A 23,200-nucleotide genomic window follows, 5' to 3' on the forward strand; every position below is an offset into this window, starting at 1 on the left:
TGGACTTACAAAAGTGATGGAGAAAATGTTAATCATTAAGTGCATTCTACATACATCCCCCTGCCCCCTAGCTAGCATTAGAGATTTACCAGCACATCTCTGATCATAACACTGTAATGCTCCTACACTGTTGGCTAGAAATTAACCAGCCTCAAGAATGCAGGAGTTCAAGCAGCTACTCAATCTGCTTTATGCTTGGTTGTGCCACCCCCCTGGGGTAGTTATAGTTGGGGATTCTCCCGTCCATTGAGGACTTTCAGCACCATGGAGTGGATAGCAAAGTAGGTTTTTTTTTTTCATTCTTTCAACTCTTTCTTCTCATATGTTCTTGGTTCTGTATATTAAAGTGGGAGGAAAAAAAAAGGACAGCTAAGGATCTTTTTAGCCAGAAGTGTATATATGGATTTTTCTTTTTTTGGGTGTGGCAATTGAAGTTAAATGACTTGCCCAGGGTCACACAGCTAGTAAGTGGTATATATGGAATTAAATATCACTGTGTGTGAGCTTCAGCACAGGAGGAAAACAGATGAACAGAATCACAAATCTAGAGCTGGAAGGTACCTCAGAGTCCATCAAGTGTGAAATTCTCATTTTACAGATGAGGAAATTGAAACCCAGGCAAATTTGGAGCCCAGGTTCTTTGTTATTTCCATGGTACCACACCTAACTAGGATTCAGGAGGTGGATTCCAGTCCCTGTTTGGCCACTTGCTAGATGTGAGATTCATGGGTAAGTTTCTCAACTTCTTTCAGTCTCACTTTTCTCATATATGAAATGGGAATAATGATCCTTGCTCTGCCTACCTCACAAACTTATACTGAGGTTCAAATAAGATACATTTGTGAAAGCAACAGCAAATGCCATACAATTGTCAGGCAATGATTTTTATTGCACCCTTAAGAAAGGTCATATGAAACCATGATGAAATGCAAGGGAGCATTTCCAGAACATGGGCCCCAGGATCACAGAAGAGAGCAACATAGATGGGAATATTAAGGGAAGAAAACTGAAATTGAAGTCAGAGGATCCAGATTCAAATGATGACTTTGCTACTTATAGCCTGTGTGAACTTAAAAAAGTCATCTAACTTCACTGGTTTTCAATTTAATCATTTTAAAGTGAAAGGGTTAGATTAGAATTAGATAATCTCTAAATCCCATGAAGGCCTTGCTCCTTCACTAAGGAAATGTTAGCAATTCTAAAAAGGCAAGAACTCAGGATGCATTAAATGTAGAAATGACTGCATTATAGATTTGTTCTTACTTTCTCTACTTTGTATCTACCCTCTAGCACTTCATGTTAACTTTTCTCCTTTAAACTTCCTTCTCTTTTCTCTTATTTTCTGTTCCATTGTTGGCAGTTTGGGAATGCTTAAAATTCATTGTAAATCCTTTAAATAGCTTCTTTAGAATTTTGAAGAAATGGCAATACTTATGTGATTAAGAAAACAATAATAATAGTATTATTAGTTTAAGACAATTATTGAACACATCAAAAAGTAGTAGAATAAATAATACCATTAGGTTAAAATAATACTCATATATCTATAGCATATACTCTTAGAAATCTTTGTTAAGGGCAAGAAAAGTCTAACAAGAGCTGAAAACAAGATGAGTTCTCTCTGCTTCACCATTCGATTTCTTTAAGGTCTTGACCATACCACATATATTCAGACACTCACAAGTTATATGTGATCCCTAAGAATGTGGGCTAGTGATTTCACACGATTGTGCAGTAGAAATTTAAGAGTTAATTACTAATAGCTAACATTTTTGTAGTGACATAATGTTTTCAAAGCACTTATTTTATCTTATTTGAAGCTACAAATAGCCCTGTGATCTCCTTTACACCCAGTTCAAGTGACTCTATGTAGTTGGAAGATATACAGATCTATTTTAAAAGAAAATATTGTATAATTATTTTTTACTAAATTATTCAAGACTTTCCCCCAATCATTCTGAATTGATGAAATCTGGTAGTACCTATAATGTTGCAGATGCAATAGCAAATATATATATATGCATATGCATGATTATATGTGTATATGTATATACATACACATAATATTCACACACATACACACATGTATGCACGTCTCTAATTGAGAGCTGCTGTGGATAATGGATTGAGAGTTGACCTAAAAGTCAGGAACAGTTGGGTTCAAAACCTGTCCCAACATGTAATAACTGAGTGTCCTGGTGGAAATCATTTAACTTCTCAGTGACTCAGAAAACTCTAAGATTACAAGTTCCAAAACTGCTGCCTATCTGCATCAATTTATCTATAGAGTAGAGGAAGTTCTCTGACTGGCGGTTTACTACATAAGGAAGTAATTGGTCTGGATCAAAAACAATTGTCTAGTTAACTAGGATTTCTGTAGAGGAATTAATAATATTAAAACAGAATTCTCTATTAGTAAAACAATAAATATCAAAGCTTGATAAAGGTCACATTAACTACAACAAAACAAAGGAAAATACCCTGAAACAATTCCTAGTTAACCTATTTTGGCTTAGTTTTATAATCGATAAACTCTCACTACACAGAATCTTTTATTGTGATGTTAAAAAGACCACCCATTATTTTGAGATTAAATAGGAGTATAGATAAAAGGCATGCATCTACTGCTAATCTTGTGTTAGGGAGGAATATGTTTCACACACATCAAAGCAATGCAAGAAAAGAAAGAATAAAAGACTCAATGGAAGTTGATTGTAAAGCTTACCTACCTGGGTAACTTTCTCTGTCACATTGTGTGTTCGATCTTTAACCTTGGGTGCAATAATTGTTTTCTCAGAAGATGGAGGGGATGTGTTCTTTTTTTCAGTTTTAACGTCTGAAAAATTCAAAGTAAGCTGAGGAATCTTGTTGATGGTGCTGTATTTGTTGAGATTAGAATCAGATGTGGATCCCAGTAGACTTGACTTGATATGATTAAAAGGCCCTAAAAAAATCAGAAAGCATTTATAGTAGGTGATATTAGGAAGGAACAGAAGAAATGGATCATTCTAAATGATAACACTATTTAGCTATGTCACATACATACCTAATTCAAATAAGACTAAATTCAATGACATTACCCAAATATAGGGCTTTGGGTCACTTTCTGCCATCTTTTATGCTGCATGTTTCAGGGGCAAGAATTTGGCCCTGGGCCTGGACCTAGATAGCAGATGGCAGGTTTAGCCCCTTCCTTCATTAAAGGTTGGAATAAAATTAGAAAAATCCAAATGGCTGTTATTGGTCAAATTCTACATTCTAATGCCCTCCTGAATCTCTCATTATGATCCATGCATATTGTGGATATGATTAAAGGTTTGCTTATGGGAAAGATATACCAACTATGGAAATTCCAGATACACAACTTCCCCAGGCCAGATCGGTATTCCTTTCCTCTTATTTTCCCATAACCTTTGTGCCCTGGATGCTTATTTGATATTACTCCCCAGTCAGAGTCTGAGAAGTGATAATCTGGTTGGACACCTCACATTTTCAGCTTTGCATGGAGCAAGGCTTCAAAGTGCCCTTGACAAGAGTATGCCATCTTTCAAAGGATGGGCTAGCCCAAAGTAGCCAAGGGCTAGTGGGATGGATTGACTACAGATGAGATAGAGGATGGGGTGTGTGTGCAATATTTGGTGTTCCTTTAGAGGAGAAATCTAGTTTCTGTGTAGAATTTATTTTTTCTTCCTTTTTTGTTACAGCTTCATCCAGATTTAAGACTGAAACTTCTTAAGGATTTGTACATCTGAGAAAACTAGATAGATGATGCTGTTATCCATAGTTTCTTATCTTGGGGACAAGATTTTGTAATCGTGGGGAATTTGTCTTAGGCGAGCCCCATATATGACTTCTCTCATACCCCTCGTGCATTGAGACAAGTTGTTAAAGAACCTTGGCTCACTTGTTTTCTCTCCAGTGTTGGCCACATATACTTTGCCATGGAACCTAGTGCTTTGCTGCTTACCCAGGATGTCGCCGATGGAGTTTGCTGATTGGAAAGGCAGGCTCTCCATGCCCATTGTTATTTTTTTCTCTAACAGCAAACTGACAGGAAGGATTATTTAAGAATATGGCCCTGATGGTATTTAGGAATAGGCATCACTCATAGAATTCCACAATGCAACTGTAACACATGTAATTGAGGATAATTCTGAACCTGCATATCTTGCTTTGTATTACTAGCTATTTCTTTAAGAATTATGCCAGAACTTGGGGCATTTGAATGCATTTTAACTAATACATAATTATTTAATTTCTAATAGTCATTTGCAGATTAAATGTTTTCGACCACAATAAACAATTCTATATAGATGTAATGTTAAAATATAAAAACAGTCTATAAATTATAAGCCTATATAAATTATGAGTTTATAACAAAACTCAGAGGAAATCACAAGGTATTTAACTATGAGAGACTTAAGAAATATTAACAGGAGAGTTGTTTATTAAACTAAAACTATTTGTTTCTTCTTAGTTGCAACTCTCCACTTACTGAATTTTATTCGTGGTGACAGCCAGTTCTGTCACCATGATGTATTCTATTGCAATATCCTGGCATATATTGCCTAGAATGTCCTAATTTGCATATAGATTCTGACTCTCGTTTCCATTCATGTGACAAGGATTGTAATAAGAGGAGAAAATGGTCCCAAATTAATCTAGTCTTATGACAGGCTTCAGACAGTAATTTCATTCTTATGGTCTTTAGAGAAGTTCCCACTACATATTACCAATTTATTTCCATTAGATGTTATAAGAACAGTAAATATATTTTTATTTGTAGTTTTCTAAGGCCAAATTTAAGAACAGTGACAACTTCCATCACAATCCAAGTTGTGAGATTTGTGACTTCCACAACATTTTTTTTCCTTTGGGGCTAATATCTTCTAGTCCCCTCAAACTTCCAGTCCACAGCAAAAGAAAAATTTCAGCTACTGATAAGGATCTTGACTAGGCTTTATGGGAAGGTGCGTGGTCCATGAAAATATTCTCTTTTCCCTAAATAGCTTGAAATTCTTTGATGGGATGTCTATAGCTGCAGTTGTCATCCTGACTGTCTAGCATTCACTCCTGAAAGGGTTCTTATACATATGAATCAGCACAGTGCTATATAGAGTTGTCTCATATGGGATGGGTAAAAAGGAGCATAGCACTGTTAATCTTTTCACTTTGTTTCTATAACTGATCCCAGTTCCCCAGTTCATCACAATTGAAATGGTTATGATAAAAAAAATGAAAAAGAAGGTTGTTTTATTTTTTTTCTGTTTCCCAGACATAGATTAGAATTTAATGTTTCACTTTTATTGCTAAAAGTGGTTTTGCCTATCTTATTTATGGAAGATGTCTTTTCCTCAGTGGTAAATTCTATTCGTTATGGCAGATTTTTATTTCTTAGCACCCCATGTACTCATTACTGATTATAGTCACCTAAAATTTAATTTGTTCATCCAAAGTTATAGCAGGGATTCTCTGACTCCTTTTGAGTGTGTCATAGACCTCTTTGGTAGTCTGGGGAAGCCAACATTCTTCTAATAAGAATAATGTTTTTAAATAATTGAAGGAAATGCCAAAAGATTAATGAAAATAAAGGCATATATTTTTCCAATCCATGGACCCCCAAAATCTATCCATGGAACCCAAGTTCAAAAATTCAGATATAGGAGATGGAATTTAATATTTCTAAAATGTTAAGAAATTAAATTTATTTTCTGTACTTGGCTCAGGTGAAGAATTCTTGAGTTAAAAGGATTTATGGAACCAAGGATCAAGCAGACTTTCCTATAAACCAAAATTTCATTTAATCCTTTACACTGTAGATCATGACACTTTCTTAAAAAATTAATTTTGCATTCAAATGTTTATATTGCAAAGTGTTTGAAAATCTACGAGAGGAAATGAGCTAGTTTAGAGCATATTTAGCCTTCAGAATTTTTTCAAAACGTTAATGAGAGTATTCCTCCTACTTGAGTCTGGGTAATTTTATAACCCGTATTTCAGATCTGAGAAATCTAAAGCAGAGATAATGGGGCCACAAAGCAATTGGATTCAAAATCTAGAAATCAGAAATCAGAGCTTCCTACTTCCTAATTCTGTTTTCAGAAATAACTTCATTGAGCACTGAACAGTAAAACGCAACCTAACTGAAAGTGATCAAGTCTTAGAGGACTAGGAAGACAATAAAAGAAGGAAGAGTAATCTGAGAAGCTGAGGAGATGAATTTAAATAAAATGAACTCCTACCAACACAGGGCAATAGTAAGAAAAGTACCTACTTAGAATACAAAGGAATATGGGAGAATCTGATATTCTTTTTTTTTTTTTTGCTTTTTGGATGGGCAGTTGGGGTTATGTGACTTGCCCAAGGTCACACGGCTAGCAAGTGTTAAGTGTCTGAGGCTGGATTTGAAGTCAGGTCCTCCTGACTCCAGGGCAGGTGCTCTATTCACTGTGCCACCTAACTGCCCCAGGTCTGGTATTCTTTAGAGAGATAATTACCAGTTCAAAAGATCCAAAATTGCCCAAAGTATTAGGAGATGTTGGAAAACAAGAAACAATTAAAAAATCCAGTAGCTGCACAGAGGCTTGAAATATGGCACATATTTCTGATGAAGTATAAAACTAGGTCAGGTTCAAACATTTGGATACAAAGACCCACGATACACCTAGAGAAGCCAGATCTAAAGGTTTAGAAAAAAGCCCCCAACAAACTTGAAGGACATTAAAGTTAAGGTTATTTCACTGCAACACTAAAATATTACTTAAATTCACCAGGCATTGAAGGAAGACTAAAATAGTGTCCTCATTGTATAAGAAAGGAAACATAGCTGAGGACAAAAGCAAAACAAAACAAGATTAGTTTTTTCTCAAGAAATAAGCTGTAATCAGAATCAAAGCCTGTGCACGGTGATGGCATAGAAATAAATCAAGCTAGAACAAGTATTCAGATCAGCAGGTTTAAGTGTCTCTTAGGAGCACAGGATTTTTTCTGAAGTTATCACAGAATTATTTAGCTGGGCAGCCTTAGTATTTGAAAAATGCAAATAGGGCCTTTCTGAAAAAAAGATCATGGAAAAAGAATACCTCTTGAGCATCATATAGCAATCAGGTTAATACTTAGAAAGAACCTGGAAGAAACAGTTGTGCATTTCTGATAGAATCTTATTCAATGTATGTAGTGTTTAATATATGGTGTAAGCATATAAAATAACAAAGAGCCTATGTCATCAGAGAATCAGTTTGCAACTACTTAGTAGCCTTTGTAAAATAGTCTAAATCAACCTGTTTCTACTTGAAGATACTATTCTTACTTAGAAAAAGTGAAAGATTTTTTTAGTATTTTTTTGGAGGGGGAAGGCAGGGCAATTGGGGTTAAGTGACTTGTCCAAGGTCACTCAGCTAGTTAAGTATCAAATGTCTGAGGCTTGTCTGAGGATTTGAACTCAAGTCCTCCTCACTCTAGGGCTGGTGCTCTATTCACTGTGTCACCTAGTTGCCCCAGAAAAGGTGAAAGTTTTAATAACTCATGAATAGGGTCTTTGTTTCTGTTCCATATTAGAGACTTAGACAAGTTTGGGAAATGGCTATTCCTTTGTTGGACACTGCACAACAATTAGGAATAATGTCTTCAAAGGGTCGCAGTGGTCCAGTGATAAGAACTCTCATATCAGATATTTTGTCAGTGATTCAGATAATGAATAGACAACATGGGTATTGATAAGATAGGTGCATAGAAGAAAATGAATAATTCAAATGGGATTAGAAATTGAGTAGTCCATGACATGTTACAGAAACGGTTATACCATCTATATAGTTACATTCAAAATTAATGAAGTAATCCTTCCATTTGTTTTGATAATGATGAAGCTTTTCTTTATAGACTATGGCCAGTTATTTTGAGGAAATTATAGCATCAAACACTTAAGTTTATTAAAGGGAATGAATGGATCTTATGAGAAAAGGTTAAGTTGGAACGATTTAACTTTAGAAACCAAGGTCGAACACTGATTTAATAATGGTCTTAAAGTTGAAGTGTTATTACATTAAATGGTAGTGTCCAGCTAGTGTTTGAGTAACACTGAGGAGACACTAAGAGGAAAGGAGATTAAATTTCAGCAAGAAGGATTTAGGTGAGTTTTGTGGTTCAGAAGATTCTAACAAGTTGTTAAAGAAGGCAATGCAATAACTTTCTTTGGATAGCTCTAATAAAAGAATATAAACCAACCTATCCATGGTGTCATGTATATAACTGACAGGTGTATTGCTTGGATGGAAACAAATAAGGTGAACCTGAAGTTCTTTCAAGCCCTTGCCTGATTATATCTCAGTAAATAAGGTTTCTTTATGATGCTAGGTATTTAAGTAATTTAGTCACACTTTTGGGTTTTATTCATGTATCGATATCAAAATTGATATGAAGTAGTGAGGTAGTACAAAAGGTTATAGTGCTGGATATTGAGTCAGGAAGACTTGAGTGGAAATCCATTCTCAGACCCCCCCATTGGCTGTGTGACTCTAGGGAATTCACTGAACAGTTGTCTGCCTCAGTTTACTTATATGTCAAGTGGCGATAATAATAGCACCTACCTCCCAGGACTGTTATGAGGACAAAATGAGTTAATATTTGTAAAGTGCTTTGTAATCCTTAAAGCACTATGAAAATGCTAGGTATTATTACCTCTCATTTTTAATTATAGAGAATTATATAGAACTTGTTTTCAATTATATAATACCTAAATTCATTTTTGGGAAATCAGAAAACTATTTTACAAATATTTTTGTGATTGACAATCAAAGTTAGCTACTTCATGGAAAACTTGGATAACCACTCAAAACCTAACATGGCAGTTTTTGGAATGAGTGCTATGATGATTCTTCTCCAATAAATATTGGATATAATGAGAATCTGTATTTATATTTAGCCTTCAATTAACTTTTGACATTTCAAGATAAAAGTTTATAAAAAAAGTATTTTATAAATTAATTAAATAAAAATCTCTTACATGAAACAGTTGTAGAGAAAGCCAAAAGCTATATGTGAAATTGCCCATTTCATTTAAAATAGAGAATGAAATTAAATAACACTGAAGAAAACTTGAAGAGCAAAATGAATTAGTAGGAAAACAGAAACATTATGTTAGAGGTCTGTGGATATTGACTATCTGAACTATTCTTGAAACAATAATGAACTCATGTTTATTTTTATTGAGGAGAAACAAGTGGTTGCAAAATTACCCACGAGCTTATTGTTAATTAATAAAATGCAAAGGAGATGCTTGTTTTAAATATAGCCTATATGATGTTGGTTGCAGGGTAATGCCTGAATCATTGTCACCACAAGCCCTTATCACCATAACTGACACTAATTGGCCTCCTTGTTGACAGTCACAGTGGATAGGCTGAGAATTGAATTAACCAAAGATACTGAAACACCATCCCACCATTAAAGGTAATCCTATCAGTTCAAATCCTAAGGTCTTTGGATAAAATCAAAGAGGGGGGACTCTGCCATGTTTTCCATCTGTTCAAAATTAGCCCTTTTTGTGGTAAGGTCTTCTGTCTGCAGTGCTGTTTATCCAAAATTTTCACCAGCACTGAAGACATAGGAGTGAAAAATAAACAAAAGTACACAGTGTACAAAACACCACTGATATTCACAAGAAGCCAAAATAGTGACTTTCTAGCACACCAGGGATGGCTGCTTTATAAAGTTTGCACATGCAACATACATGCACCAAAGGAGGAATTCTCATTGCAATACTCACAATACTTAGCTGCATGCATGGCCTCACAGAGAATCTGACAAAACAGTTTTCAATCTGACATTAAACAATGTTCTTATCTTTTGTGACACCTTGTATCTAATGGGATATGATAGAAAGTGGACAAAACAAACTTTAAATTTTTAATCAAATCCAAATTCACTAGAAGGTATGGCAGAGTAGCCTTTTCTTTATTGCTGTTCTAGTTAATATCAGTGACTAGTTTTGGATGCAATTAAAAACTATTTAAAGGTAGCATTGAATATCAAGAAATGAATGTCATGCATGCACATTTTATTACTACAGTAAACTTAAAACCATACCCCCTGCCATCCAGGAGCGTGAAACTAGTTTTAAGGAGACAAAAGAGGGATAAATGAAGATACTACCATGGAGCTCTGTTCCCGCCATTTATGTCTACTCAACTGTTCTGTACGTGAAACAGATCTACTCGCCTCCTTCCCAGTGCAATTAGTTTAACTCTATCAGATGCGCCATTGTCAATTTGTCCTCATACTTCTTCCAGTAAGTACTGGCTTACAGTGACTTAGTGGGGTACATTATAATGTCTCTAGTAAAACCAAGCCAAACTCCAAACTACTTCAGTAACATGCCCGGCCCTATAGAGGTCAGCATGAGAATGGAATATTATACAGGTCATATGACAGGCAAGGTAACATGCCGAATAACATGGCTCTTTAAGCATCAGATAACAAAATCTATACTTGTACATTACCTTTGACATGGCGACCATTGTCTGTATTCAGCATTGTAAGAATAAAGAAAAGGAGAGAAAGATAAAAAGGAGACTAAAAACTGCATTTTGTTCTCAGAATTACTATTGTAAAACATATCAAAGAAACAGAATGCAATAGTTAGATTGTGCCATTAATTGGAATTAGCACAAATTTTTATTCTTTAACCATGCAAAAGGGTAACTAATTTAAATAAAATTCATCTGATATTGTAAAGGTTCCATTTTAGAGAATGTTAAAAAGTCATCTGACTTTATTTTTTCAACGATGACCAATTATGCTAATATGGACAATGACTTCCTCAGCTGAAAATGATTTTAGTGCAAAATATATATACATATATATATACATATATATTTATAAGCAATTGGGGTTAAGTAACTTGCTAAAGGTACACAGCCAGTTATTTCTGGGTGTGGTGCTAAGTATCAGAGCCCTGATTCAATCCCAGGTCATCCCAACACTGGGGCCAGTGCTCTTACACGCTGAGCCACCTGGCTGCCCTGAGTGCAAAAATGTTAATCCAGTTAATACAGTTAATCCAGTGCTAAATTCCAATGTTTTCTGAAGCAGCACCTAAAAGATATGTGGGAAGAAAGGTTATATAATACTACATACCTCAAGTTAATTTTCATTTTTGGTAGTTCTACTTTTTTTTTTGTTGTACTTTCTTATTAAGAGTGCACTGAAAACATTTGTTAAATATGGATATATCCATTTCACTTCATATTTGCATCCAGTCACATTGAATTATTCATCTTTTAAAGAAACTGAGTAGTTCCAACACACTTTAGTAAATGGGCTTATGTCAAGTGTTTAATGGGTATTGTGTTAATAATAAGAACATATGAAATGTTAGGCTATCTCAAAATGTTTATTAAATATATTTTTCAAAAGTCTATTGTGATTGCTTAATACACCTGATATCTTAATATCAAATTCCCACTGTGTTCTAGGTGCTAAATTCAGTGTAGCAAGACAACATAAATATGAAAGATTTCAGACTGCTTTCAAACAGGGAAATCTTCCATTTATATTATAGCATTTATTTTACCTAAGTGTCATAAAATGAGACTTGAAATAATTACTTATTTCAACATTAGCCAAATATATCCAAGATTTTTAAAAAATGATCAACATTTTGGCAACATCTGTATTACTACTAAGCATGTGTAAAACCTTGAGATATATTCTGATTGTTTCAATTCACAAAATCGAAACAATTTCAGTAGCAAATGTTCAGTCTAATAAATGTAGAACTCAACTTGTCCTTAGACTCCAATATACAAATGGAATTGAGGTATAACTGCCAACTCTTTTTCTTCTCTTATTGGACCACAAGTTGCAGATATGTAGGGCAATTAACAGAAAGTGAGTATATGGGTTATTTGAACTGTGTCCACCCAAGCTGCTCATATTTTTATATTATATTTAGATTTCCATTCTGAAGCTACTTTAAGTTATTTGAAAATCACTTACCGTGTTTCCCTGATAATAAGACCTATCCCGAAAATAAGCTCTCCCCTTACTGTGTAAGATTCCTCTAAAATAAGCCCTCCCCCGAAAATAAGCCCTATTGAGATTGCTACTGTAGTGAAGGTGATCCCCTGTGCTACACGCTACATTATGGTACCCTCTGTATGCACCGTTCCCCTCTTCCCCGGTGAAACGCACGCTCCGAGCTGCATCCAATCAGAGCTGCAGCAGTGAGTGCGTCATCCTGTTCTTCCCCAGTGATTTGCTTGCTGGCGCCATTGAGAGGAGGGCTGAGGCAGGACAACATAAGCCCTCCCCTGAAAATAAGCCCTCTGGTGTTTTTCTTTCCAAAAAAAATAAGACAGTGTCTTATTATCGGGGAAACACGGTAGTCTTTTCCCCAGATCATGTCATTACTCCAAAAGGAGTGAAAAGATGAAAGTACCTAATATATGTAGAAAAGCTTTCTTGTTTGACGAAATCAGTTATCAGATTTAAAAACTAACTAGGAGATTTAACATTTTCTACAAATTATATTAAAAAGATAAAACACTGATCCACAAAATGTGTCAGTTCTATTTCCCTTCAGAAATGAACCCGTTTCTAAAATATTTCAAAGAACACAGTCCTATCAGGTCTGGCCAATCTTATTTTAATCTATTTGGGAGTAGCTACAAATGCTCAATAGTACAAGAACAGAATAAAATATCTATTTTTATCATTCCATCACTACAGGAGTGATGACACAAGAAAGACTCTTGCAAATAAAAGATGTACCTTTAGGGAGTGATTGGGAAGCTCTGGAAGGGGCAAGGGAGGGAACGGAAAGAAAGGTATGAATGGACTGGGGAAAATCTTGTCATTGAGTTTCTGTTAGATTTGCCATTCTGTTTTCAAACAATGGTAATTACCTGCTTATATAGAGATACGTATGAAATATTAAATCAGTTATTAAATAGATAGGTTTGAGTTATATCAATAACTTAGTGCTAATGGAGACTCCAAAGACCCAATCAAAGATTAGACTTCAATCAAATCATCTTTTTTTTTTTTTAAAGTCTGTCATTATGTTGTGCACTGCTGTTTGCTCAAATTGCTTCTGACACTAGGATTCTAGACAATGAATTTGACTACCTGAATGTTTTTGTTTATTTTGGTCATTTAATTTACTAAAGTTTTAAATTGATTGGGCAGACTCTGGCTCTGTGATTGACCTATAAATATTTACTGTGGTTAAGTTTCCGGTCTGTGCATTGTCCATGATCTCTGCTTCCTCTTTCACTATTCTACAGCAGAGATGAGTAGTTTCAATGTCATTGCCACGGGTATGGCTATATCTTTTCTGCAAATTCTGCCTTCCCTCGATTCCTGTGATGTTGGGATTTCTTCCCTTCTTATCCTTTGACTGAGGTTTCTGTCTCCTCTGAGCTTGCCATTTCTCTGGGCCCTTTCAATGTTCTATAATAGTTAAGGCCAGACTTGTTATAATTTTTCTGTTCTCCCTTTACTCCTTGAGGGTGGGACCAGGAGAACCTAATCTATTTAAATGATTTTAATAAAAATTTCAAGGGTTGTTTTACAAATGATTCTCAAATGGACACTCCATTACTCCAACTTTTCATTTTTTCTCCAAGATTAGATCTCTAGTTTCTTGGACTTCTTTAGTTAAATATCTCACTAAAACTCCAAATGTGCCACATCAAAAATGATGCAATGATCAATTTTCTTTCCTGACCAACATACCTTTCTAAATTTCCCATTACTGGTAACATCACTACCCTAAGTAGTTCCCCCCTCTCCCAAAGTCAGAATTGGTCTTGAAATTGGAGTCATTTTGAAATCCTCTTTGTCTTCTTCCCCCATCTCCAATTTATCACTAAATTTCATTTCTTCCTTACAAACTGAATAGCTCCATTCCCCCTTAGTTTTCTTATCATTCTTGTACAGTCTTCTACCACTCCATGCCTTGATTGCTTTAATACCCTGCTAGATGATCATGTTACCTATAATCATTTGGAAACAGAGCTGTTAGGATAATCTATCATCTCTATTCTTTTCAATGTCATTCCTTTGATCAAACAAATCTAAGTTCATCAGCCTAGTATTTTTGACTCTTGATCATTCAGAATTAATGAGGAATTTGAATTTCAAACTATTTTAACAGAAAATTGTTTGAATTTTCTTAATTATATTACTAAAGTAATTATCAGAATCAGCTGTGTTGGTATTTTCAGTAAAGGTACTATGTGGCTTACTGTAATTAATATAGAAGAATCTTGTTTTTACTAGTGTAGTAAGTATATATGTAAATGGACAATGACAAAATGTTTTTTTTTTCCTTTTTTTTTTTTTTTTTGTTTAGGGCCATTGGGGTTAAGCAACTTGCCCAAGGTCACATGGCTAGTGAGTATTAAGTGTCTGAGGCCGGATTTCAACTTAAGTCCTCCTGACTCCAGGGCCGGTGCTCTATTCACTGCGCCACCTAGTTGTCCCCTTAGCAGTTTTTAAAATGTGGATTTAAGTCGGCCAAAACTGAACAATGTATTTACTTGTTTATTAATTTTTTAAAAAATTAATCAGTGCAAATTCTGCCTACATAAGAATTATCCCAAATTCTAAATTTGTTGAATTGGGATTGATTAGGTTTTAAGCTATTAATTTGCGCTTTAGGAGATTTTTGTTGTTGTTATTGTTGCTATTTGCTATTATGTAACTGTATGCTTTCTGACTTTCCAGTTAGATTATAAGCTACTTGGGGGGGGGGGGGGGGAGGATAAGCTTCATCTTATATTTTTATATCCCTCTAAAGTAATTAATACAGTATTCTGGACCTTAGGAAATATTTCTGTCTGATTCACCTTAACTCTTTTGGAAAAGTAAGAGAATAGGGCAGCTAGGTGGCACAGTGAATAGAGCACCAGCCCTGGAGTCAGGAGGACCTGGGTTCGAGTCCAGCCTCAGACACTTAATACACACACACAAAACTAGCCATGTGACTTTGGGCAAGTTGCTTAACCCCAGTTGCCCTCCAAAAAAAAATCAAAAAAGCAAGAGTATACTAATAATTTAAAAAATATTCATTTTAAAAATGATTGCATTTTATCCTACTATGAATGTAGTATAAATTTTATGACAGAAGAGTCAATGGGATCGACATATTTAGGCCATTATGTTATTACAAAGCCAGACTTTTCTAATTTGATTAAAATATATTAATTGCTTATTAATTGCAAGGTTCTGTGTTAGATTCTAGAAATATAAAAATGAAAAACAACTCAATTCCTATCATTAAGGAGATTATAATTTAATATATGATATATAGCATATATACTATAGACAGAAGATAGACTAGGAAAAGTCAAAAGGAGAGTTTAAAATAAAGTGTTCTAGGAACATCTGAGGACCAAGACATCACTTTTACCCAGGGGTCTGCAAGGTTAGTTATAAGAGGTTTCATTCAGAAGAGGCATCTAACAAGAACCCTGACCAAAGAAATGGATTTAATAGGGAATACATTCTAAGTATAAAAGGTGACTTTTATTCATGGAAACAGGAGGAACAAAATTAGACTTATTTTCAGCCATTTGATTAGTTCACTGGATTTCTTTGTAATTACTATAGAAATAGCTGTTTAATAGACTACCTCTAATCATAGTAACCATCTCTGAGCTCTTTCTTTCCACCCAGTTCATAAAGTGATTTGCTAAGTGTAATAAAAATGAATTATATTGTGCATCATAGTGTTTATCACCTAAGAGTGTCTCGTAATCAACATGAATTAATTAACACCATATGGGGTAGGTAGAGGATGCTTGTAGTGTCAGGGAAATAAAAACACAGAAAAGTCAGGTCACCATTTGGAGTCACAGTAGGAAGTAGTTATAGTTATGAAAGTCAACCTTAAAACTTTCAAAACTCTCTACCTTTTGTGAGAGTTTTCCCTCCTAGCCTAAGGGTTCAACTTAAAATCAACCAAAACAAGGAAATGTTCTCTTAGAATATATCAAAATACACTTAAATTTTTTTTCAACATACCTTCACTTGCATGTCGGTCCCTAAATACATTCTTGGGATGGACACTGAATCCTTCTATATCATGCACTGAAGATGCCCTCCGTATACTACAAATACTTTCCTTTGATCTGGAATGGGTCAGTTGGGAGCTTGACTGCAGCATGTCAGGGTAGAGTCTGTCCCATTGCCGTTTGGGAGAGGAATGATCAAGTGGCCCTGATATATTAACCAAGGGAGAACATTTGCTGGGTTGTATTAATGCTTTTGTGTCATCTGCTTCAGAGGGGCTGCAGCTTTCTTTTGTAGGGGATTTAAAGTGCTTCATGGCCACTGAGTCATCACTGTGCTTGGAGGAGTCAATCACCACAACATCTGGGTCTTCTTGTGGCAAGGATTGCTTTCGGTAGGTCAGGAGCCTCAGACCAGGCAACTTGAACCCAAAAAGTTTGCCTACAGGTAAATGCAAAAAGAAAAGAACAAAACAGAGAAAAAAAGAAATACATTGTAAGTTTTTTTCATTTTTAAGTTAATTTATTTATTTTTAATTTTTTTTTTTTGTAAGGGGGGAAGGTTGGGAAATTGGAGTTAAGTGACTTGCCCAACATCACACTGCTAGTAAGTGTTAAGTGTCTGAGGCTAGATTTGAACTCAGGTCCTCCTGATTCCAGGGCCAGTGATCTAGTCACTGCACCACCTAGCTGCCCCCTATTTTTAGTTTCCAACGTTCACTTCCATAAGTTTTAAATTTTCTTCCCTTCTCTTCCCTCTTCCTCCCCCAAGATGGTATGTAATCTAATATAGGATCAATATATACGTTCCTAAGGTATATGTACATTAAACATTAAACTTATTTTCACATTAGTCATGTTGTATAGAAGAATTATAATGAATGGAATAAACCATGAGAAAGAAAAAAAAGAAAAGAAAATAGTTTGCTTTGCTCTGCTTTCAGACTCCATAGTTCTTTCTCTGCATGTGGATAGCATTTTCCATCATGAGTCCTTTGGAATTGTTTTAGGTCCTTGCATTGCTGAGAAGGGCTAAATCTATCAAAATCAGTTGTCATACACTGTGGCTGTTACTGTGTATAATGTTCTCCTGGTTCTGCTCATTTCACTCAGCATCAGTTCATATAAGTCTTTTCAGGTTTTTCTGAAGTCTGCCTGCTCATCATTTCTTATAGCACAATAGTATTCCATTACATTCATATACCACAACTTGTCCAGTCATTCTCCAACTGATGGGCATCCCCTTGATTTCCAGTTCTTGGCCACCACAAAAAGAGCTGCTAAAAATATTTTTGTGCATGTGGGTCCTTTTTCCATTTTTATGATCTCTTTGGGATACAGCCCTAGAAGTAGTATTGCTGGGTCAAAGGGTATGCACATTTTTGTAGCCCTTTGGGTATAATTTCAAATTGCTCTCCCGAATGGTTGGATCAGTCCACAACTCTACCAACAATGAATCAGTGTTTCAACTTTCCCACATCTTCTCCAACATTTATATTTTCTTATTTTGTCATGTTAGCCAATCTGGTAAGTGTGATGTGGTACCTCAGAGTTGTTTTGATTTGTAACTCTCTAATCAACAGTGATTTAGAGCATTTTTTCATATGAATATAGATAGCTTTAATTTCTTCCTCTGAAAACTGGTATTTTTTTAAACAAAATATTTCCTCTGTGTGTGGGTGTGTTTTACCAAAAATCAACAACTGAGAATTGTTCATGTATGTTCATACCAACAGGATGAATTATAAATTAATGGGTTGCTAGGTGGTTCAGTGGATTGAATGCAGGGTCAAGTCAGAAAGACTCATCTTTCTGAGTTCAAATCAGTTCTCAGATACTTACTAGCTGTGGGACCTTGGTCAAGGCACTTCACCCTGTTTGCCTCAGTTTCCTTGTCTATCAAATGAGCTAGAGAAAGAAATAGCAAACCACTTTAGGATCTTTGCTAAGAAAATCCCATATAGGATCACAAAGAGACATGACTGAAAAACAACTGAACAAAATAAATTAATAACTGAGCCATCCATATCTGGAACAAGGAACACTGCTGAAGTATTCTATAAGAATGACAAGAAGTATAATTATTCTATGTAGGAGGTAAAAGAATGCATGTTTTTAAGTACCAGAGTTGCCTAGTCACAAGAAAGTAAACTATATTTAATATATTAAAATATGCTATATTACTTAAATTGAAAACACACATCAATTTTATTTCTATAGATGCCATATTTACTACAGGCTTTAATGAACTAGGTGAAAATAGGAGACAAAGGGGAGAGGAGAGTACTGGAAGAAGCCCAAATAAAGGGACAGATAGTGGACACGTAGTGGAAGTAGGACAATGAAGAAATAGGAGATGGACCTGATAGAAGTAGTGGGGATGTTGGGTACTAGCAGGAGATTCGATTGGATGCAGAAAGAGTTCATCTAGTGCATTAGGCCACTCCTGGCCAGTACTTTTGGAGTTCTGCAAAGGTTTTGGACTTTATTATTTAATTAGGGAAGGAAGTAGTGTGGCCTATTTCTCCACCTGTGGAGGGGACATTGTACTTAATATCTTCATCTTTTCTTTGAAGTTTGAAAAGATCATACTAAAAATATATCTCAGAGTATGCGACATAAATAAAGAGGACAAGAAAGAAATCAGTAGCTGACAGAGTGCAGAAAATGAAGAGATTAGGGAAAGTACCCAAGTCAGTATTTCATGATATTCTGGTGTCCCTAAATACTACAGAATTCCTAGTTCATGGTTTCTAACCTTTTTGTTGGCAGTATCTTTTTAATTAATTAATTATTTTTTTTTACTGTGAGGGTTGGAGCTTGACACAGGATAGTCGCTGGTAGTTTAGGTCTAATATCAGAATAAGATGAGATACAAGGGGTGGCCAGGTAGTACAGCGAGTAAGAGCACTGGCTCCAGTGTCGGGATGACCTGGGGATCAAATCTGGGCTCAGATACTCAGCACCACACCCAGAAATAACTGGCCGTGCAAACTTGAGCAAGTTACTTAACCCCAATTGCTTTAAAAAAAAAGAATAAGATGAGACACTCATGTGTTATCAACAGTTAACAAAAACCTCATATAACCATACCAGGAGACAAAGATGTGCATTGAGGACCCCTGAGTGGAGTTCCTTTGACTAAATTTCCTAACGTGTTTCCCCAGTCAAGCATCAGAGAGAATGCCCAGAGTTCCTCATGACTTGGTTGCACTCAGGTGACCAGGAAGCAATGTCAAAAGACTGAGCTTTTTGTTCCCTGCCCTACCTGAAGCAAGCCAGTCCTAACAATGCCACTCTTTGGTCCTCTAGGCTTTCCGTAGGTAGGATTTGTATAATGATCACTGAATGTTGTATTGGCACCAATGTGGCAGAGCCAATTAGCTTGGGATTAAAGTAATGGGTTACAGGAGGGCTGCTTTATGCCTCTGTGCCTCCTAGTGCCCAGTTTTCTCCACTGGGCTTTCATGGTGCCGGGAGCCACTCTGCTGTCTGTTGCCTCTGGGCTTACATCTCTGTCTACTGCCCACTGATGTCTGCAGTTACCAGGATCTACATTTGTGCTTATTGTTTTCTTGCTAGCAGGCCATGTCCTGCATCTTATTATGTTTCTGTGAGCCAGCACCACTGGGGCCTGAGTCTGTTCCCCAGGCCTGAATTGTAATCTACCAACCATGCATCAGAGGGAGCACTTGTGGCTGATTTGTATTCAGGTGACTAGGAACTGATATCAATAGTCTGAGCCTTCAGACCTCTGAGCCAGACAAATCTCAGGGATGGTTTTAATACCTTTTAAGGAAAGAATAAAGAATTGTCTTAACTTTCATGGGGGCAGGAGCTAGGATATTGTTCCAACCACATCCCCACTGACAGTATGTTAAGGTGTGATCAGGGAAATCCCTGATCAATCTGATGAATGTTTCAATAGATCTGATGAGATTATAGGTTGCAGAACCTTTTTGGAAGGACTGTTTCCCATGCACCTTAGTCCTTTATCCAAGAAGAAACAGAGAACTCTTCTGAGTGGTTCCTAGTAACTGGGGCTGCCTCTAAGAAGAGTATAGACTAGTTTGAGGAGCTAACCCCTCTGTGATCTATACAATTTGACCCTTTTTTGTATCGGCTGAACTTTCTATTAGACTTCCAGATGGGAACACAGCAAGGTAGTGAATGGGATTTCTCCTACTCACCTCCCTCTACCCACCAAAAAAGGCAACTTGTAAGAGAAGCACATGAAAAGTGGCCTATGCTTTCCCACATTAACCTTGGAAGGAGAGTTTCTGAGCCTGTCAATCCTGGATCTGAGCACAGTTAAGCAATTAGTGATACTGAAAATGGATGCATTCAGTGTTAGGGGTTACCTCATGGGTGATTTTTCTGTTCCTGAGTGAGATTTCCTGAGTTTAAGAGTTAGGTTCCAAATTCTTAAAGGGAAAAGATTTCTTCACTAGAGCGCTTTTTGGGTAAAAAGATGCCACAAAAGAATCACTATTTTGTTGGAGGACTGAAGACCCATAGGGTGGGTCAAGAAGACTGGATCTTATAAAACTAGCTATTGTGAGTTGCTCTCTGAGGTGAATGGGGAATATCTTTTCAGCAGTACCCTAAAGTGTCTCTTTCAGAAAGAGGCTATTGAAATTAATGGTGCATTTGAGGGTTCTATGCCCCATGCATTTCTTCATGAACATCTACGTAATTGCAGTCATGTACTTTCTGTAGTGGGAAAAATAAAAGCTATTCCTTTACTCATTTATAAAATTATAGGATTGGACTAGAAGGTATCTAAGGTTTGTTATAACTCTAAAAGCATGTTTTTATGGTCCTGTGAACCTTCAATAACCATATTTTATATACTGAATGCCTATATAGAAGTTGGAGAGCTTATAATTAATTTTTTTTTTGAAAACAGATATCCTTGAGCTTTGTTTTAGTGACTTTTCTCTTTAAAGCCAGATGGGAACATTAACCCCTCAATATTTTGACACTCCTCAAGGTCAAGACCCCACCATCCAGTGCTGGATCTCCAGTGACTCTGGAAGATGGGTGTCAATGGTAACTTATTAATATCTATTGATTGAGGAAACTGATGACAAAAAGGTGTTATAAATGAATACTTTAAAATAAATTTGTATTTTGTTAATTACAGCAGGGCCAATATGAGGTGTACCATGGTCTAGAGGACATTAAGTACTGTCCTTAGAGTCAGGAAGACCTGGTTTAAGTCATACTTCTGAGATATACTAGCTACAATGTCCATGGATAAATTATCAGGAATTTCTGACAATTCTCTAAGATAGGAATTCAAAAACTGGGGCCATGAGCTTGTTTTAAAAAATATTTTAAAAACTATATTTAAACATAATTGGTTTTCTTTTTAATCCTATGTATTTTTAATGTCTTTGCAAACATTTTTCTGAGAAGGGGTTGTAATGGCAAACAAAGAAGTACTTAGCACCTTGTTTCAGCTACTTAAGTATTTAACACCTTGTTTGAGTTCAAGTGTCTTTGAGTCTTGCCCTGATTATATCAAACCTTTGTTAAGAAACAGAACCTGTGAATCCCACAGTGGGAGGAACTTGCTGATGCAACAGGAAGGGGTGGAACAGGGAAGGACTAATGACCATATATAAGGAAAAGTTGAAGCTGGGAAAGAGTAGAATTGAGAAGGGGAACTTTGTGGTAGCCAGGCACTCTTGTTTGTCTGTTCTGTTTGTGTTGATTTTTGTTTGTGATATTTTGTACAAAAGTGTGGGACCTTACTGCAAACCCTGAAAGAGGATTTTATTGTTGTCTTTTTACAGAAATCCTGGAGGAGGGTTTCAACGGCCCTGGGACTATACGGACAATTTGTGTTGAGTTCTCAGATTTTGTGTCCATGTTGATTTCACAGGCAGAAAGTGAATTGATGATGGTGCCTGCAATGTGCATGAATGTTGCTTTGGCTCTGTTAAGCTTTGTCTTTCCAGAAACAGAAACTGTGAAGGACTTGAGGTAGACTGGACACTGTGAGCTTCAATATGGAACGGGAACTGGACGAGGAGCTGAGATCTGCTTAACTTTGAATCCAGGTGACAATTGGGTAGATCCAGACAGGAGCTGGACCCATGGAAGAGGAACCATGGAATCTGAGAGCCAGCCTCAAGTAAAGATGAAAAGACCTCTCTTTGGGTATTTAGTGCTGACCGAGAGATTGACAATGTAACCTAGGGATGGAGAACTTTGACCTTTGTACTTTGTGTCCCTTAAGGAAGCTTGCTCCTTAAGATGACTGAGTTAAGGACTTACTGAATGATATCTTTCCCTTAAAACTATGTGGCCACTTTAGTGATAAGTTGTTATGTTACAACATTGTGAATGCTGTACTTTGGTTTCTGTGAATGTTTTGCTTTAATTTACTGCTGAATAGAGTTCACTTATCGTAATCAGTACCTTAAAGCTATTCACAGAAGCACGTCTCTGGAAAGCTGCTTGTGCTTGACTTTACAGGGGTCCATATACTTCCCTAGACTGCCAGGGGAGCCATGATACAAAAAAGGTGAAGAAGCCCTGGACTAGACAATTTCTTTTGTCTCATGAATCTCTTAATTTATGATCCTAAGTTTTGCACTTTCCTAGCCAACATTCTAGTCCAGTTCTTCACCTCAAGTCTGAATTGCTACAAAAGCTGTAATAAATATATTTCCAACCTTCCTCCTTTTCCATCTAACTTGAAAGATAATTGCCAGAAAAATTTTCATCAAACTCTATTTTAGTTATTTTGATTAACTTTGATAAAATCAAAACTTTTCAGTGAAGCATTCAGGACCTTTCTTTCTTGTGTTAATTATACTGATTCAACTTTGTCTATTGTCACACTCTAGAATGATCTTGTTTCTCCAGTCAGACCTGCTTGGTCTCACTTCTATGCTTGTGTTTTCTCACAATATTCCTTCTCTAGATGAAACTATTATCTCCTTTCTAGCAAATCACATTCCTTTCTTTAAGACATGGTTAAGGCTCAGCTCCTCTGGTAACTTTTTCTTTGCAGTCCTTCAACACTTAAATATATACTACTTGGGTTACATTGCTGTACTACATCCTTGGTCCCCTAGTTATTTCATTTACACATGATTTCCCCAACTGTATTATTATTACTTGAGGGAGAAGTTATATACTCTGTTTTTTATTTTTTTTTTAAATTTCAAATG

At 36.1% G+C, this 23,200-nt stretch overlaps 1 protein-coding gene across 1 annotated transcript in view; it reads right to left on the reverse strand.

Annotated features, from left to right (window-relative positions):
* Window positions 1-23,200, reverse strand: part of KCNH7 (potassium voltage-gated channel subfamily H member 7) — a 664,682-nt gene that overhangs the window by 190,250 nt on the left and 451,232 nt on the right. The window contains exons 4-5 of the mRNA XM_069079806.1: window positions 16,027-16,455; window positions 2,730-2,944 (exon numbers count right to left, since the gene is read on the reverse strand). Of these exons, the coding sequence (XP_068935907.1) occupies window positions 2,730-2,944; window positions 16,027-16,455 (644 nt within the window). The remainder of the gene's footprint in view (window positions 1-2,729; window positions 2,945-16,026; window positions 16,456-23,200) is intronic.

This window comes from Petaurus breviceps, unplaced genomic scaffold, assembly GCF_028583685.1.
Source record: "Petaurus breviceps papuanus isolate PSGF00001 unplaced genomic scaffold, PetGlider_PUasm1.0 91133, whole genome shotgun sequence".
Lineage (NCBI taxonomy): Eukaryota > Metazoa > Chordata > Mammalia > Diprotodontia > Petauridae > Petaurus > Petaurus breviceps.